The 18,598-nt window shown below is 47.1% G+C and overlaps 1 protein-coding gene across 2 annotated transcripts in view; it reads right to left on the bottom strand.

Moving 5' to 3' along the window:
- The window catches only part of SEC14L5 (SEC14 like lipid binding 5), a 54,101-nt gene that overhangs the window by 3,472 nt on the left and 32,031 nt on the right, over window positions 1-18,598 (bottom strand). The window contains exons 5-15 of one of the 2 annotated variants that reach the window (XM_050966426.1): window positions 18,246-18,374; window positions 17,028-17,247; window positions 15,182-15,294; window positions 12,780-12,809; window positions 7,730-7,919; window positions 6,929-7,017; window positions 5,560-5,630; window positions 4,631-4,802; window positions 3,738-3,872; window positions 2,258-2,395; window positions 1,149-1,394 (exon numbers count right to left, since the gene is read on the bottom strand). In XM_050966426.1, coding sequence (XP_050822383.1) covers window positions 1,149-1,394; window positions 2,258-2,395; window positions 3,738-3,872; window positions 4,631-4,802; window positions 5,560-5,630; window positions 6,929-7,017; window positions 7,730-7,919; window positions 12,780-12,809; window positions 15,182-15,294; window positions 17,028-17,247; window positions 18,246-18,374 — 1,533 coding nt within the window. The remainder of the gene's footprint in view (window positions 1-1,148; window positions 1,395-2,257; window positions 2,396-3,737; window positions 3,873-4,630; window positions 4,803-5,559; window positions 5,631-6,928; window positions 7,018-7,729; window positions 7,920-12,779; window positions 12,810-15,181; window positions 15,295-17,027; window positions 17,248-18,245; window positions 18,375-18,598) is intronic. The other variant, XM_050966427.1, reaches the window with a different exon arrangement.

Genomic DNA, 18,598 nt, shown 5'->3' on the forward strand with positions numbered 1-18,598 from the left:
TCTGCTTGGGACACTGGACAAACGACACAAAGGCTGGGGGATGCTGAGTGAGTCGGCTGGAGGGAGTTTCAGTTTGGAGCTGACTGGGAAATGGAGAATGGCACCTCGACGGGGCTTGAGCTTCCCGTCGGGGCTGTGGTCTCCCTAGAGCCCCCAGATGTACCTAACTAAAGGGGGTCCTGTTGTCTGTACAGGCAAGACCTGTTTTGGACCATGTCCCTGTCATCTAAATAAACCTGTTTGACTGGCTGGCTGAGAGAGTCATGGTGAATCGCGGGAAGGGGAGGGAGGCGGGGGGCATGGCCTTGTCTTCCCCCACCCCGTGACACAAAACAAAAGGTTAACTAACATCAAACTCTAGTGAAACCAATGTATACATCACCCAGGTAACATTATGGGCCTGAGCCAAAGCCCATGAATTCAGTGGGCTTTCAATCATGGCCTACTGCTTACCAGTCTCCAACAGAGCACTGTGCGACATTGGCAGACCAAATGCAAGCTCATGCCAAGGCCCCAGGCCTCACTGAAGACCAACAAATGCATAGCTGGAAACCAGTCTGGCTTCCCTGTGTGTTAGTATAGTTAAAACACATATTAGAATTATGAGAATGTGTTTAGAATTTATGGAATGCCTGCAGGATGCTGCATGTATTAATCCTACGAGAATAGCGTAGCTGAAGTCGACGTATCTTAGATCGACTTACTTTGCGTCCTTGCGGAGCGGGATCAATGGCCACCGCTCCCCCGTCGACTCCGCTTCTGCCTCTCGCCCTAGTGAAGTTCCAGAGTTGACGGGGAGCGTGTTCGGGGATCAATCACTACCCGCCGATTCGGCGGGTAGTGTAGACATACCTTAAGTCAGGTACTGCCCTGCTATGCACTTCCTTAGGGGGTCTGGGAGTCTAGTTCATATGCAGAGAGCTGTGAAAAGAGCCTCTATTCCCTTGCAGTGGAGGACTTCCAGTCTCCATTGTTTGGGGTATTTTTAACCATGGGATTCTGGAATTTGTTAAAGTTTTGCAGAAAAACATCAATGAAAACTGCTACTCCCTGCTCAACAGTCACATATACCCTCCACTACAAGGTTCTGAACGTTACACAGGTTCAACATAGCTGTTTAGAGGTCAAGAGGCGGCAGGACATCCAACCTGGATGCTCTCTCCTTCTCGGCACACCAGCGGAGACTCCATGCGGCTATAATCCACCCCCAGAACCCAGCTCTTATCGATTAGCTGCACGTTGTCCCCAGCAGTTGAAGCACTTGATGAAGTGGCCTCTTTGCGACTGGTCTTGGGTGCTCGCTTGGAGTGAAAGAGGCAGAACACCACGTCTCCCTTCAGGATGTCAAAGTCCCACGTGATCACAGACTCACCCTCCAGGATTTCCACAACGATCTAAACAAGCAGCAAAACAAGCAGGTTTTATGGGCTTGGTCTTCAGGTGAGATCTAACATCCTCCCAACTTCCCATCACACACAAATCCATCCAGCTCCTGTAGTCTTAGAATCCATTACTGCTGCAATTCTCAGCTCCCCATGGGGTCATGAGCTGATCCCAGTTCCTGCCTGCAGATTTCACTGCCATTGATCTGCTCAGCTACTTTCACCACAACCTTCTCCTGCATCAGCAGCACCTTACAAAGTATTGTGCCAGTTCCCATGGTACCCCTCTTAAGCACAATTGGCACCAAAGCAAAGGTTTCTGGGGCTCAACTGTGGACTGCTTTAGAACAGCTAATTGTGGGGTTCCAACTGGCTGTTGCATAGGGAAATTGAACAGCCTGAGTCAGAATGAGCCACCGTCCATGGTTAGAAATGGGTGCAAAGGATTCGTCTCCCCAACTTTGTCCTTTTTGATTACACCTGAATATTCCCAGCTCACGTTCTCTTCTCTCACAAGATCAGAGGCATGATAAATAATAGACAAGGATATTGGTGGGAAAGCCAATGGAGTCTTTATTTCCCCAGAAAAAGGAGGAAGGTGCTACAGTGGGTATATGGACAAGTTACACTAGAGACTAGAGAAAGTGCTTCCTCACCCTCAAATTACTGTTCTTAACTTCCACACACCTCTGAAATGCTGGTTGTGTTATCTCAGCCATCCCCTGCCGAGCACTGTGCTGCTGGAACATGTCCAGCTCTTACATGCTGGGATCCCTTCACTGCTCTATGCCAGCCTTCCCAAGAACAAATCTGCAGCTCAGCCCCTTGGAGTCACCTCCCTGCCTTCCCCAGAACAGCACATGGTTGGTCTGTACCTCATGGGGAGCCCCTTTCAGAATATTTGCAGAGTGGTAGATGGTTTCTGTCCATAGTCGGATGTGATCAGAGTTCTCCGGATCTTCATCTGTTTGATAAAGTGACTTGGGGACGAGTCCACCCTCAGGGATATTGCACTGTAAGAACCAGAGAGAGACAGACATCTGTACTGGGACTTCTACTAAACTAACATTTATGGTAATATCTAGATACTCCCAATATATCCAGTTACCTATTATGAAACATCACATCCTCAGCTGGTGTAAAATGTCATAGCTCCATTGGCTTTACACAAGTAGGATCTGGCCCCTGCTCTTTGTGAGGGGCACATCCCATCAGTTAGGCTGGGACTCCGATTTAGAGCGTTCTTTTCTTTAAAGGACAGTGTTACAACATGTAATATTATTTGAAATTTTACCATGATGTTTCAGCTTAATTTTAAATGCTCCAAGCAGAGTCTGGAATCCAACTAGTGCACCATGGTGCCAGCACCACACAGCCCAAAAGTAAAAAGTTGACGAGAAATAAGTAAGTGACACTCATCATTGTATTTTCATTGTCTGAAGGGGGTTGATATGGTGAGCAGCATAAATGATGAAAAGTAAATTAAGGTCTTTTTCATTATTTCAATTTAATATGATTTATTGAGAAGCTTCTGGGCAACCTACAATAAGAACACAAGTGCCTGCACAATATTACATGAAGTTAACAAGGTTCAAAGAAAGTGGCTTCAATGGCAGATATCAAAAATATGATAACAACAGTTCTAATATTTTAAAGCTCAGATTAAAGACACATTACCTGTAATGTATGAATTATGCATAAACCCCAAAAAAATCAAATCAAGAGTCTTATACACATGATGTGTTGGTTTATTTTTTTAGTCTGGTCGTGTCCCTTTAATCATCTCCCTAATCCAATAGGCACTAAAGTAGCTAGGCCAGATATTTTTAAGGCCTGTGCTAAGCTGGATGCCCTTTGACAACTGAAGCAGTGGAGTCATATTTTGATGCTATGTCATGGGATTGGGACATGATCACCAATCTCTAGCCTGTGGCTCAACCCATCCTTTCAGGTATTCTTTTTTTAAGCAAGATGAAGACACCCGAATAACCCAAGGAAAACCACACTGACTTGAGGAAGAACTCTCGACGGTCAAGGACCAAAGTTCTGTTTTTCCATAACATTCAAGGTCAATGCAATCATAAGAGCAGAAGGGTAAGAATATCTAAACGCATCTCCCTCATAAAAGGCTTCCTCAGCAAAATGCCACCTCTCCAAAGGTGAGCTCAGAGGCAAGGATAATCTCAGCACTCAGCATCATGGGTCCCCAGTCCAGTGTGGGCCTTCGGGCACTACCAGTCTAGAAAGGTAACTACTCCAAGGGAAGGAGTGGAAGGACTAGGGGAGTTGGGAAGTGAGAGGCCTCCAAGAAGACAGTACCTCAGATTCACCTTACACAAAAGTAAGGAAACTCACCATACATTCTCCTCCAAGGAAATCTGGAATCACATCTTTGTCCAGATAGTCTACAAGCCCTCCAGGACCCTGGTAGTTATTGCCACTGTAGATGAGGAACTTCTGCCTGGTGTTTTCATTGATGAAGGGACTAACCTGAAATACAGGTGGACAGAATATGATGTTCTTATGGCATGGACCGTAATGGGAGAGGATATTGCACCACATTCCAGAAACACTCCTAGCATCATGGACTGAAGTCCACAGGGAAGTTGATGGCCGTGAACCAGAACAGACTATACACAGAAATATTTCCATTCTCTCACAGGGTTCCCCTGCCATCCCCCACATTAGATAAAACTAGAAGTCAACTCCCCATCCTCAACACTATTCCAGAACTGCATTGGGCTTTGTCAGTTCTGTGGCCTATACAGCCAGCAGGCCCTAGCCAGGGTCACATTCATTACTTTATTCTCCATTCTCTCGAGTGGGATTTAAAAGCAGTTTATCTTTGCCACTCAAACCTGTGCCAACTGCAGCTTTTTATTGGCACCCCTCTTGCATATTGGTATGAGAGAGAGTCCCAAGAGCTAGCCTGTCGGTTGGTGGTAATGCAGCATAGTGCCATGTGAGAGCTCAGAGTGTAGATCCCAAACTCTGGTCAGCGCTGGCAGGATGGCAGAGGCTAAAAGTGATGTGAAAGCAACATATATTGCTCTGTGGCAGTACTATGGCTAATTCCAGAGCTCCGCCAATGAGCAGTGTCTAGCTCTCCTCAGTCCAATGACAGGTTGCCTGAGAGCTTTTTTCTCCATAACCCTCCAGCGATGCAGAACATCTGCAGGCCTGGAAGTTTTAGCCACTTGTGGCACTGGCCCAGTTCTCACTGTCTGTATCATAAGGATTTCATTTACCAGAGTCCACAGCACAGGGAAAACCCGTGGTGCTCGCACGATCAGTAACCTCCCCAGTGTCTCGGGGTAATTGTCCTCTACAACCTCAATTATCCGAAGGAGTGCCTTAACTCCAGGCCGCCACAGGTGACGCATGTTCAGCCCTTCCAAATCTACCAGACACGTCCAGGATCTGAAATGCACAGAAGAATTGGAGAGGTCCCTACTGCGCCGCAATATCCCCATTCGTCACCAACACAGCATCGGCCCAGCCAGCACAAATAAGAGTTGCACAAAAATCTTTTATCATACACTTTCTATTAAACCTAGGGGTGACTGGCAGTACCAGTGGAGCAACAACTACTCCCCACCGTATGAGCAGCAGATGGCCGGAGTCCAAAGGTATTTTCAGTGAACAGAATGCATTCCTCCTCCTAGGGAGGGCAACGCTTCGAGGTGGTTAAGGGTGCTCAGGCCCTTGAGCAAATGGCTCTTTTAGATCCACCAAGACACAATCTGGGCACTACTGTCATGGCACTAAAGAGTTATTTTGCATTCGTTAAAAACCTGATGCTGCGTAAATAGAGCCAGAACTACAGGCTTCAAGCAGCTGGATTGGATCACAAAGGCATCAGGTAGAAGATTCACCTGGAATGTGGCAGAAAAGCTGGACAATGTGATTGGGTACAAATAGCCTTGTTTTCCTTCATATCAAGTTGTACATTTCATCTCGTCTAAGTCCAGTACATATGGTACCACATACACCCCTGCCTTGGCTAGAGTAGGGATTGAGACAAACAAAATACTCCTATCTATGGCTTGGGCCTAAGAATTCCAGTTACTTATTTCAGTAAAATCCAGGATATCTTAAACACTTCATCTGAAATGTTACTTCCACCTTGCTGGCTCACACCATACCAGGGCCTGAACACAGTTAAATGCATACTAACGTGATGGGACGGCCAAACAGATTGGTGTTTTCCTCACACCTCTTTTGTCCCTGCTCGTTAATGGACAAAACCTGAAATATATGAGAGAGAGAGCATGCAGGGACTGTGAGTTACCTTGGCAACACACCCAAAGAAGAGCCCCCATCTCCTATTCCACCATGGGGGAACACTGAGGAAAATCACATGAACGGGGAGCTGGAGCCAAAACAGCCTATTATGATAAAAGGGACACACCAGCCATGTTACGTGAACACGGAACAAGAAACGAGATTTCTGGAAAGGTTCTCTCTGCTGAAAGATCAGTTCTACTGAGTTTACAAGGCCTGTGTGTTAAAGACCAAGACCCTGCGTACCAGATTCTCAAACCCAGCTATGGGTGCTTTGCATCATTTGGGTAATGTAAGAGTCACAATCCAGCTGCAGATCACCAAAAGAGAATTGCCCTGGCATCAGAGAACTTCCTGCTGGTACATTTGCACCATGGCTGGGCCTTGCCCCACTTTGGACTGGAGAGTACGTTGGGGGTTGGGAGGAGCTACACCGCTATGCATGCCACTAAAGACCCTACACAAGAGGGGTCATATAGAGCTGCCTGGTAGCATGGGGGCTGAGGAGGCATTCCGAAACAGGAGTCAGAACTGATGCCCCAACCATGCTCCCCTCTCTCTCCTGCACTGAGAAGGGCTCGGATGCTGGAGTGGAGACCAGCTGCTGCTCTTTGTTCAAGGTAATGGCAAAGTAAGCACGTGCTGTAGTGGGAACTATGCCAATAGACATCAAGGTCGGGCTCTGTGCTTGAGCTAGCAGGCTAAAAACAGCAGGACAACCAGGACAGCATGGGCAGTGACTCAGGCTAGCTACCCAAGCATATACCTGCCTGGACCCCCTGGGTACATATTAAAGCAGCTAATCCAAGCCGTGGCCATTGCTATCCTGGCTTCACTGCTGTCTTTGGCAAGCTGACTTGAGCGGAGCTAGGTTAGATACATCTACAGGAGCTGGGAATCCATTGTGGATGCACCTTAGTGCTCATTTAGATAAACCCTAATAGCCACTGTATCAACCAGGTGCCAGGTTCCGTGATGGCCTAACTGTTGAAGATAATGAAGAATTTGCCTCCAAATTTGTATCTGGTAAGATGCGGCCAATCACCAGGTCATATAGTGCCCCTGTGCTGCATGCTGAACCTTATTGCCATCAATATTTGATGAGATACACAAGGCCAACTGATATATGGTATTAGAACTAATTTCTTTATCTGCTAGTCAAGGGGATCCCTTCTTCCCATGTGGGCCTGCTGCTGTGATTTGCACTTCATCTAAATCTCTCAGAGAAACTGTAGCAGCTGAAGTCATACAGCATCCCTTACATGTCGCAGGAGCGACTCTTCTCCCAGGGCCTTCACCAAACCTTTTGTGTCCATCTGACCGAGGCAGAGGATGTAGAGGGGGCGGCCATCTTCAAAGCAAAGAAACAAAAAAGTTAGAGGGAAAATACTAGTTCTAAGCCCCCAAACGAGGGATCCTGCAAAGAACCTGGAAACTCTGCTGAAGAAAAGTAGCATTTAGATGGCCATCTAACCGCAGCTTCTTGTTAGTAATAAATAGGCCAGGTGCCTGGGAGATGGAATAGCCTGGTGAGGGCTGAGGGGAAATGAACTACAGATTCTCTCTTATCCATGCCACAGGTCAACATTGGCCTAAGATGGTTAAATGTCTGATGGTCTTAATCCAGTCTTCAGTGGGAAGGTGATGATGTCACAACAGCCTTGCCAGCAGCTCAGAGAGAGGCTGTCAGTTAAATTGGTTGGTGTCTGACCTACTCAACTCCTTAGGGGGCAGACCCTTCCGAGAAGGGATGGGGCACTTGGGTAGGAGAAGCTTCCACTGTAAACAGAGTTGCTTACCTATAAGCAGGACATTTTCTTAAATTCAAAGGAAACAAAAAGGGGGCCCAAAGCATATTCCTGTCAAGGGGAGCTTTAGGCCAGCCAGATTCAGCCTCATCTGCATGTACAAAAACAAAGATTGCTTTGACAAAATTGGTCTATTCATATGTATTAGGAAATGTACCCATGTTAGGATTCTTCACCATGCTACGGTGTAACCTGCCAGCCTGTCTCCACAGAGCCATAGGTCACTGCAGTGGTGGTGCAGATGCACCATCCTACCTTTGTCCTGGTAATGCCACCCTCCGGTGTAGTACTCCTCCAGCAGGGATGGGGGTCTCCAGGTCTGCAAGATGTAATCCACCTGGTACTGCTTGCGCCAGGTCAGCGACTGGCAGAGCATCTCGCGAGCCTTGTCAATGTTGAAATCGCGAGCCCTCAGGAATCGAAGGATATGCTCATCTTTGGGGATCTGAGAGACAGAGGAGATGCACTCATCCCAAAGAACTTGGACTGCACCGCTGCCAGTGTCCCCTCCCACAAACACCAACGAGATGCAAAGAAGCTTCTAGCTCCTCACCAGGCATGGAGAAGGACTGAAGTTTAATTTTCTTTCTTCCTGCTATGTCCATTTGGTCTGCTCCAGCTAATTCAGGACTCTAGGGAAGTGACAAACCCAGCCCCCCTCCAGAGATAGGGCCCTCCCACCTACCTGGGCCTATACATGCGATGCATATTCAGTCTGGAAACACTGCAAGCCAGTGCATTGAATAGACAGCTGGGAATTGCAGTGAACTCTCTTAGCCAGAGTCTCCCAAAACATTCCCCCACCAGCCGAGACAGACCACCCGCAAATCCTGCCCAAAAGTAACAAAGCTACAATGTTCCTTCCCCAGAGAGCAGGGTGAGCCCAAGGGAAACAGGAAAGCCACACAACACCATGCAAAGGGTGAAAAGCATCTTTGTTCAACATGCTAGCCTACAGGAAGGCTCCTGTGCTAGCCCTACGGAGACTGGTCGCAGCTGGGCTGTCTATAAATAGACCATCAGACACGCTCCGAAGGCTCCCTTCAGCTGGAACACTACAGCTCACACTCTTGTGCAGGCTTTTATCTGCTGAACCTCCACACTGGCCTTGTCCAAGTAAGTCAGTCCCTCTCCTTTGTCCATGACAGCTCCCCTTCATAACATTCAAGTGCAACCCCTGCCCCAATTATCCGCTCTCGTACCTGACCACGTGGCCCCCCACAAGCTTTCAGCTAATCACACCAGCCTCAAATGTTCGTTCACTTCTCCCACCAAAACTTCTGTGCTTTGTCCCTTGCTGCCCCTTCTGCATGGGGCACTAGGGTGACCAGATGTCCCGATTTTATAGGGACAGTCCCAATTTTAGTGGCTTTTTATATATAGGCACCTATTACCCCGTACCCCTGTCCCGACGTTTTACACTTGCTATCTGGTCACCCTATGGGGCACCCTCCAGGATAGCAAGTATTTTCTGACTTCCTTCAAATCCCTTGAGATTAACTTCTACCTTGAAGCCCAAGATAAAATTGCCAGCTACTAACGTGGCAGGCAGTTGGCCAGCAGCAATGATCATTAATAAATCCCAAACAAAGATAAATTTGACTTGAAACTGCAAGTTGTGCATACGGCTAATCTGCAACTACATCTTCCAATCTCCTCCTCGCCCCATTGCCTCAGTTTAAGCTCGTGTTGCATCTCATCTTCATTCAGACTATAAACTCTTCAAAGCTGGGGCAGTCTCTTCCTATGCATTGCTACGGCATTTAGCGTAATAGGGCCATGGTCCCAGGTGGGCCACCTGCACCGTACTGTAACACAAACGATACACGTGTTCAGGGCGAAAAGCTCTATCAGTTTACTGGCATGCAAATGAAAATAGAAAGAAGGGCTGGAAGCAAAGCAACCAGGAATTTCAGGCCTGGAGCAATCTCAGTTACACATACCGATATGAAGCTGCAATAGATACACTTAGGGCTTGTCTACACAGTGCATTAGTCAGCACTACAAAGGTGTCAATTCTAACACGCACTCATAAGCTGCACACTAGCTGGCCTGTGTGGACCCTGCTGGCATGCACTAAAAGTTCCTTAGTGCATCTGAATGTAGTCCCGTTTCAAACAGTCCTACACAACGCGCACTAGGGAACTTTTAATAGAGTCCACGTGGGCCAGTTAGCATGCAACATGCTGGTGCAAATTAGAATTTGTACCCCTCTACTGTGGACTAATGCACCATGTAGACAAGCCCTAAGAACAGATTCAGTGGAGAGAAAGCAGATAAGTTTGGATGTAGCTTAGATGCACACCTGGGGCAAATTGTTTCTAACCAACTTTTTGCAAACATCGCATTTGTACATGTTGGCTACCTGGGGCGGGGGGGTGGGGGGGGAAGAGAGGGGAGGATGGACATGTTTCCATGTTGGAGCTCAACATTTTATTTAATAAAAACACTGGCAAGAACTTGTCTGAATCACATTAATATGGAAACAGCTGGGTTTTTTATAGCAGAGTTTGAACATACAACTTCAGTGCTGAGAGGAAGCCACTATACACCAGCTACTCAGGTTGGTTCAAACTAGAGCTGTCAAGTGATTAAAAGAGTGAACCACAATTAATGGCACTGTTAAACAATAACAGAATACCATTTATATTTCGGATGTTTTCTACATTTTCAAATATATTGATTTCAATTACAATACAGAATACAGAGTGTACAGGGCTCACTATTTTTTTATTTACAAATATTTGCACTGTAAAAAAAAAGTATTTTTCAATTCACCTAATAGAAGTACTGTAGTGCATCTCTATCATGGACGTTGAACTTACTAATGTAGAATTATGTACAAAAAATAACTGCATTCAAAAATAAAAATGTAAAACTTTAGAACCTACAAGTCCAATTAGTCCTATTTCTTCTTCAGACAAACAAGTTTGTTTACATTTGCAGGTGACAAAGCTGCCCGCTTCTTGTTCACAAATGTCACATGAAAGAGAGAACCGATGTTCGCATGGCACTGTGGTAGTCGGCATTGCAAGATATTTACATGCCAGATGCGCTAAAGGTTCATATGTCCCTTCATGTTTCAACCACCATTCCAGAGGACCTGCATCCATGCTGATGATGGGTTCTGCTTGATAACGACCCAAAGAAGTGTGGACCGATGCATGTTTATTTTAATCAGATGCCACCAGCAGAAGGTTGATTTTCTTTTTTGGTGGTTCGGGTTCTGTAGTTTCTGCATCGGAGTGCTGCTCTTTCAAGACTTCTGAAGACATGCTCCATACCTCGTCCCTCTCAGATTTTGGAAGGCACTTCAGAGTCTATAACCTTGGGTAGAGTGCTATAGCTATCTTTGAGAAATCTTACATCGGTACCTTCTTTGTGTTTTGTCAAATTTACAGGGAAAGTGTTCTTAAAATGAACAATGTTAGATGAGTCATCATCCGAGACTACTATAACATGAAATATATGTCAGACTGAGGGTAAAACAGAACCGGAGACATAAAATTCTCCTCCAAGGAGTTCAGTCACAGATGTAAATAACTCATTTTTTTAACGAGCATTATCAGCATGGAAGCATGTCCTCTGGAATGGTGGCTGAAGCATATGATTGTTTAGCATATCTGCCACATAAATAACTTGCAATGCTAGCTAAAAAAGTCCCATGCGAACACCTGTTCTCATTTTATGGTGACATTGTAAATAAGCAGCGGGCAACATTATCTCCCATAAACGTAAACAAACTTGTTTGTCTGAGTGATTGGCTGAAAAAGGAGGAGGACTGAGTGGACTTCCAGGCTCTAAAGCTTTGCATTTTTTGTGTTTGAGTGCAGTTACGTAAGGAAAAAAAAATCTATATTTGTAAGTTGCACTTTCAGGATAAGGAGATTGCACTACAATACTTGTATGAGGTGAATTGAAAAATACTATTTCTTTTGTTTATCATTTTTACAGTGCAAACATTTGCAATAAAAATATAAAGTGAGCACTGTACATTTTGTATTCTGTGTTGTAACTGAAATCAATATATTTGAAAATATGGAAAATATTGCTTAGCAGTGTTATTAAAACGGTGATTAATCACAATTTTTTTTTTTAGTTAATAGTGTGAGTTAACTATGATGAATTGACAACACTAGTTCAAACCCTTACAGAAATAATCAAACATAACATCTAGGGGAGCCCTTTGAGTCCCTGTCAAGAGAATCCCCACACTGTGGTTATTCCATGAAGTTTTGCCATTTTCAAGTGTCATGTTGCTCCAGGTTACAACAAACTCTTCATGGTGGATCACATAAATAAATCAAGCGCCTACTTACTACATAGATAAAGCAAGAGCTTACTTACTATGCCAGAGGAAAGTCTGTCAGAAAGCCGAGGTATAGGCAGTGGTACAGTTCTTAATACAGCAGTGCACAGGGACGAGTGAGCACTTACATTTGGGTCAGAGACAGAGCTTTGAGAGGATGATGTGGTATTGTTATACAGAGAATCAAGTTCAAAGGCTAAGTTAGCAGAATGGATTTTGACTCAAGGGACTGCATTTGGCTAAATGGTTGAGAGAATTCCAGAGGCAGTAATTTCCATAAGCAGGAAAATGAAGATGCTCCTGTAGTTCATTATTAGTGTACTAATACCTGTTGCTTTAACAGCAACACACAGACCATTGCTTACAGCTCTGTGTAGAAATCTGCAGTTTCTGCATCATTCACAGTCTCCAGTTCTCTGGCTGGCCTTCAAGCTATGGAAGATTTTATTCAGCAAAGCACTTTGCTGCTGTGGAAGGAGCAGAGAATGGACACTGCAGCTGGACAATGGGAGTGTTTCATTTAAAAAACAAACATCCAAAGGGGCAAGCTCCCATGAACAGAGATCTGCAATGAGCCTCTGAAGAGGTGACGGGGACATATTTAACCTGGAACTAAAAAAAGTCACAGTAAGAGATCAGCCGCCTCAGAGCGAGTTCAAATGGTCTAGGACAAGCGTCTGACTCTGTACCCGCCTGATAAGCTGTTTATATTTCTACAAAGCAGACAAGGAAGCAATAAATGAGGTCTGCCAGTACCATCCACGCTGCTTACAAAGGGCATGGGGAATACACAAAACCTATGAGACGTGCACAAAGCTACCTACAGCTGTCACTAAGGCAGAGTCAATTTCACCCTATTAGTGGATCCACCACAGCAAACGGCTGCCAAGAAGAGCCCACGTGTGTACACACACACACACATACACACACACACACACAGGTTAGACCATCCCTAGGGGCAACTCTTTCACATTGCTCACATGCTCCAGATTTTACCTTTTCCGGCTTCCATTCCCCAGCCTCTGACTACAAGAAAAAACAAAAACAGGCATTTACACTGTGCTTTCCAGCTCAAAACCTGGGTCCTGACCCATCACAAATGTGGCTCCCTGTCACTCTCTCAGCGAAGGGTGGCTCGGGCAGGCTGTCTGACAACTGGCACATTAGATACAGGAGACAATGCGGTTTTGCTGGATGGACTGCAGAAGATGTGTCAAGCCAAAGCAGTTATCCCAGCCCCGCTCCCAGCTGTAAAGTAGCGTGCACAGAAGCCAGCTGTAGCACTGTACGTGAACTCTGTTTTCTTTTGGAAGGTCAGGTGAAATCTCTTTGCCAAGTCTCCCTGCCTCTCAGAAGTGCTTCCCAATGGAGCAGGCAGTCATTACCTCAGGTGCCTCGTTCAACCCCACCTAACCACCACAGCTCTGCACACTCCCCTTCTCCCCTGCTCTAGTCATGGACTGTGAGTGTTAGTTAATCAGGGTAAGGGAATGAGAAGGAGAGCAGGTTGGAGCCTATCTGGGGACCTTCAGGAAGGCCTCACTTTTTGTTCCCCACCCACCTATCCTGTAGGCCTGATGGGACTATTGGCTGCGGGTGAGGCAGGACAAAATGGGCTGCTCTGCTCACAGCTCAGTCCTAGTCCTAAGGAGCCAAATCAAGGGCTGCAGTTAGTAATGAGGCTCCCCTGTCTCCCTGGAACATGGCACACTATTTTCCAGCCCTCTAAATCCCCAGTAAGGATGGGAGGGGAGGGACCCAAAACTGGAGTAATAAGATTTGAACGTGTCCCTCCACTCTTGCATTTCACAGCGCTGAGCCTGGACGTCAGTTCTGCTGGCAAAAGTTTTTTTTGGGTTTGTGCGTTAGACCCGACCAGGGACTCAGCACTGCTAACATCAAGCAGTCAGGCACAATTCCTCCACACAAGCATTTGACACTGCACAGCACAGCCCTGGCTGGGCATCTCCATCCAGAAATGCCAGCAGGCTTTGCTCTTCTGGGCATGTCTGGAAGGGGAGAATACAAACCATGCACCTTCCACAGCCTTTCAACTCACAACCATCGGTAGTGTCCCACTAAACACAAGGCTGAATTCTTCCTCGGTGTAACTGTGCTCTAATCAATGGAGGAGTGGCAGGGATACATTTGTCTCACAATCTCCAATACGGCTTGTGGGAGCCAAACGCAACCTGAGATCAGCACCCAGCTGCTGTGGTCAACTCTGGCTGCACTTGCAAATAACTCTACTCTGACCCCCACCAGGTAGCTACTCTTCGGTTCGAGTGTGATCTATTCCCACGAGTTCAGACAGACACACCCTGCCCCTCAATATGGAAGCTTCTGCATCAAGTTTGAAATACAGAATTTTCATAAAAAAAATAGATTTAAACAAGATTCCTCTCAAAATTAAAGCAGCCTCTAGGCAAGTTGGCTTATGAAGCCCACTTGGAAAAGGACTAGGTAAAAGCTAGGCGTTATCACCCACCACTCTAGTGAGCAATGTCCGTCAAAAGCCTTGGGACTGTGTAGGTTTTCAACTGATCCACACAGTGTGACTAGCAGGTTCTCTCACCCTACCCCACAGGCACAGCAAACTAGACTTTGAAGGGAAGCAGGATCACTTGATAAATACTACAAGGGGTCCACTTAAACCGCAGAGAAAAATCACACATTTTTCATAGGTTGGTCACGGCATAAATATCAAACTTCGTAGCTATATTATACATCCATGAAATTTGCTATTTATGCCGTGAACAACCCACAAAAAAGTTTTCTCCACCGTGTTTCTCAAACTAGGGGCCTTGCATCAGAAGAGTCACCTGGGACACCTGGCATTGGCCACTGTTAGAATACAGGATACTGGGCTAGATGGACCTTTGGTCTAACCAAGTATGGCCATTCTTATGTCCTTAAGGGGGGGATTGCAAGCCTATTAGGAGGTCACAGTATTGTCACTCTTACGTTTCCACTGCTGCTGGCAGCGGCATTGCCGGAAGTTGGGAGGTGGGAGAGCGGCAGCTGCTGCCCAGGCACCCAGCTCTGAAGGCAGCAACACCAGCAGCGGAGAAGAAAGGATGGCATGTATTCTGTACTGCCATGCCCAGCGGCAATAAGATTCATCTAAAGCTTATCAGGAAATAGCTGTCTTAACACAGCACTCCAAAATCAATTAAGCCTCAGCACATGTGAGTTATTCACAGTCCTATTTTTATATGGGGAAACTGAGGCACAGAGCAGTCATTTGTCCTAAACCACACTGCCAATCAGCAGCAGAGCTGGAGTTAGAACCCAGGGGTTCCTGGATCCTAGTTACATAATCAAGCCGCTAAGCAAAGCTGCCTCCGAGAGGCCATCAGTTCTCTGGAGAGCTCCCTTCTTGTCTCCAGGCTGCCTACCTTGCCTTTGTGCATTTCCTGCAGCCACTGACGGAGTCGAATCAGGCAGCTTTCCTGCATAGGAGTCAGCTGCCCCAGGTACCGTTCAATGTAATCAGCGTCCAGTTTGTCAGCTGGAGACGGAAGAAAACAGCAATTCAGGGGAGAAGTCACCCTAGAAGAAGTGGAGTATCTGGGGAATTGCACAGTTATTGCCATACACTAACACACACACGCAATTTCCACTGGGAATTTTCAAACACTCTTGGCGTTCATCAACAGTCTGCCTGGCTTTTGTCTGGAAAGGGCTGGAGAGCATCCCAAGGAGTCCATGGGAGACATTTTGATTACAATTAGGGCGTGGGGACTGAGTCAGTAATTCTAAATGTCTAGGGCATCACAACAGGGTAGGCCACTCGGTACTCAATGGTGCCTATATGCCTTCTAATTGCTGCCTCCATCTCAAAGCTGCCCTGATCTCTGGCTGGGGTTTTCAAAGGTGCTTCAGGGAGTTAGGCACCCACCTCCTGGGATTTCAATGAGTTCTGGGCACCTACCTACCTTGGGCTCTTTCGAAAATCCCACTCCACTATATTCCTACAGCAAGGGGGACAGCAGCCAGTCTGGAAGCTACTGAAATGCTATTCCATGGATAGGCACCAGGGGGAAAGAGTGAATAACTTTAGTGGCTCCTCTCAGTATACAAGGGTAGTCTTTGCCATGAGTATTGTCCTGTGTGGCTAGTGCAGCGCAGGGTCCCTCCAGGGCATAGAGACAAAGGACAAGGGGATCACATCTGCCAGCATAGGGCATTCTAGGCAGATGTGCAGCCGGAGGCGTTTGTGTACAGGGACCATGGTACCAAGAGTAGTGGCACAGGCCAGCAGCTGTGCTGGAGGCATGTGGAGACAGAAGGGAGAGGAGAGCAGAGGGAATATTTCTGACCCTGGATACAATAGGCAACAGTATCGCACAACAGGGATCACGTGCCTAGAAAACACACTGCTGCCCCTCAGTCCTACAGGAGAAATGAGCCTTCCTAAGTGCACCCTCACCGCAGATCATAGGCACTGTCTCTGTGGGTGCTCCAGGGCTGAAGCACCCACGGAAAAAATAGTGGGTGCTCAGCACCCTCCAGCTACAGCTGATCGGGGGTGCCCCCACCCAACAGCTGATCAAGGGCTCGGGGAAGGGACAGAGTGAGCATTGAGCATTCCTGGGGAAAACTAAGTCAGCAGCTATGCCACAGATCCAGCTAAGCTGGGGAGCAGACACGCAACAGAATGGAAAGAGGGCAGCTGGGAGAGCCATACAAAGCTGGCAGTTCAAGAGCAGAGATATGTGAAGAAAAGGAAGCCAATAATCCCCCCGGCTCTTCACATGGCTGCTAAGTAGAGTTCTCCACTTCTATAGCACCTTTCATCTCAAAGCACTTTTACCAATATTAATTGTGCCTTCGAGCTTCCTTAGCCAGTGGGTAAGTATTCAAACCATTTTACAGATGGGTAAACTAAGGTCTAGAGAAGCTACATGACCAAGGCCAGGCAGGAACAGAAGCCAGGAGTCCCAGATCTGTTTCTTGCTCTAGCTGCACTAATAGAGCAGCTGTTCTCAAAGTTCCTGGAGACATACCCCAATTGCAAGGGCCAGGTATCCTGAGTTAAAGCTCCCAATGTTGCACATGTCACTGCAATGCTACAATGACCTCTCACTTCCTTCTGCTTAGGCAGACACTTTCACACTGGGCTGGAGCCTTTTCCTACAATCAGGCTGCAGGAGCTTCAAGAGTTAAGTGGCAGAAAAATCCCAATGTGAAATTCAGAAGGTCTCCACTGCTAACCTTCGCCACTGCCTGGGGATAACATACCATCAGGGCTAGCCGTCTCTGCAGCAGGGCAGGAGCTGCCTGGCTGCTCTTTGGTAGTTCCAAGCATGCAGGACTCTGCTGGAACAATACCAGGGTTGTGTCCCACAGCCAGGGCCCTCTTTTCCTTCTGTCTGCTCACTGGTGGAGGTGTCCATCGGGGGATGAAGGTGATGCCCTGGGAGATCAGCTCCTTCAGGTAATGCTCGATCACCTCCTTGCCCTAGAAATGAAGGCTTGCATTAGAGAGAGAAACCCTGTGGGAAAGGATTCCTAATGCTCCGAGAGATCAGTGTCCCAGCCATAAGCAGGAAGGGGGAAGTTTCCCTAGCCCAGAGAAGAAGGAGCACATTCCTGTATTTAATGGCCTCGTGCAGCAGCTTTAGAGCAAGGCAGAAGGGAGCGGAATGGACCATGTGGGGAATGCTTTATTGGCATGTGAAAGGCACTCTCTAGATAAGAGAAAACATGCTGTTACTCAGGAGAACGCCTGAGGTAAGAACAGATTTGGGTTCAGGCGAGGGGAGAAAACAGGATCAGTCAGCCCTACACCTCTCACCTGTTTGCTGCACTGCTTCCCTGCGACCCTAAACCCAGGGAAAAGGCTGTCAAATCAAACTAACATCTCCCCCAAGACAACACCATTGCACTGCTCAGATCCTGTCAGAGTGGAATCTTTAGTGGAATGAAACTAGCAGGCACCCAGGGCTTGTCCTTCCTGTGTGCATATTCAGGAAGAAGGCTTCTTGTGTGGGGACACTGGTCAGGGAGTGACTCCAGGGAGCCTGGACTGCACATGGAACGTAGCCCTCACCCAGACTAATTCCCTTACAACCTCTGCATGGAGATATCCAAATGAGCAGACTGTTCTGCTTGTTGGATAGTGGCTTAATCTCCACTCTCTACCACTGAGACTCAAAGCAGGGCCCAGATGCTCCTTAGAGCTGCGTTCTCTCTCTATTGAGGATGAAACTCGGACAACAGCGAGGTGAATGGACTTCTTCAAGGCAACGGCACAGGAAGAGTTGGTCATAGAACCTAGGTCTCCTGCTGATCCTCACTCCCTTGATCTACTCATTAGAGAACATTGCATCTCATGACCCTTCACGCTCACTGCCATGGCAACCTTGGACCCGAGCAGCCATTTTACTTCCCCACTTCTAATGGGCTGTGGACACTTAAGCTGCACTTCTCGGAGCTAGGGGGAAAGGCAGCTCTCACCCGCTTGATGTTGGCAGTGTACTGCTTCATGGCAATTTTCTCCACTGTGTTTTCAAAGCCAAAGAACGACTTGATGTCAAGAGACGCAGACTGTTCAAAGCATGTCCACTCTTCATTCTCAGGGTGAACCTAAACTCAGACAGAGACAGGCCTGGGGTCACACAGCGCAGAGCAGACCAAGGCTGCCAGCCTTCATGCCAGGCAGTAATGGGGCTGTTCACTCTCCCAGGCTGCAGACCAGGGGTCTTCCTGCAGGATGTACGTCTGTCAGCACTTAGTGATCTGATTAATCAGGACTGCGACGCTCAGTATGACAGCAGCGTTAGGACACATCTGTTAGGATGGGATTCTCC

This window comes from Gopherus flavomarginatus, chromosome 9 (assembly GCF_025201925.1).
Source record: "Gopherus flavomarginatus isolate rGopFla2 chromosome 9, rGopFla2.mat.asm, whole genome shotgun sequence".
Classification (NCBI taxonomy): domain Eukaryota; kingdom Metazoa; phylum Chordata; order Testudines; family Testudinidae; genus Gopherus; species Gopherus flavomarginatus.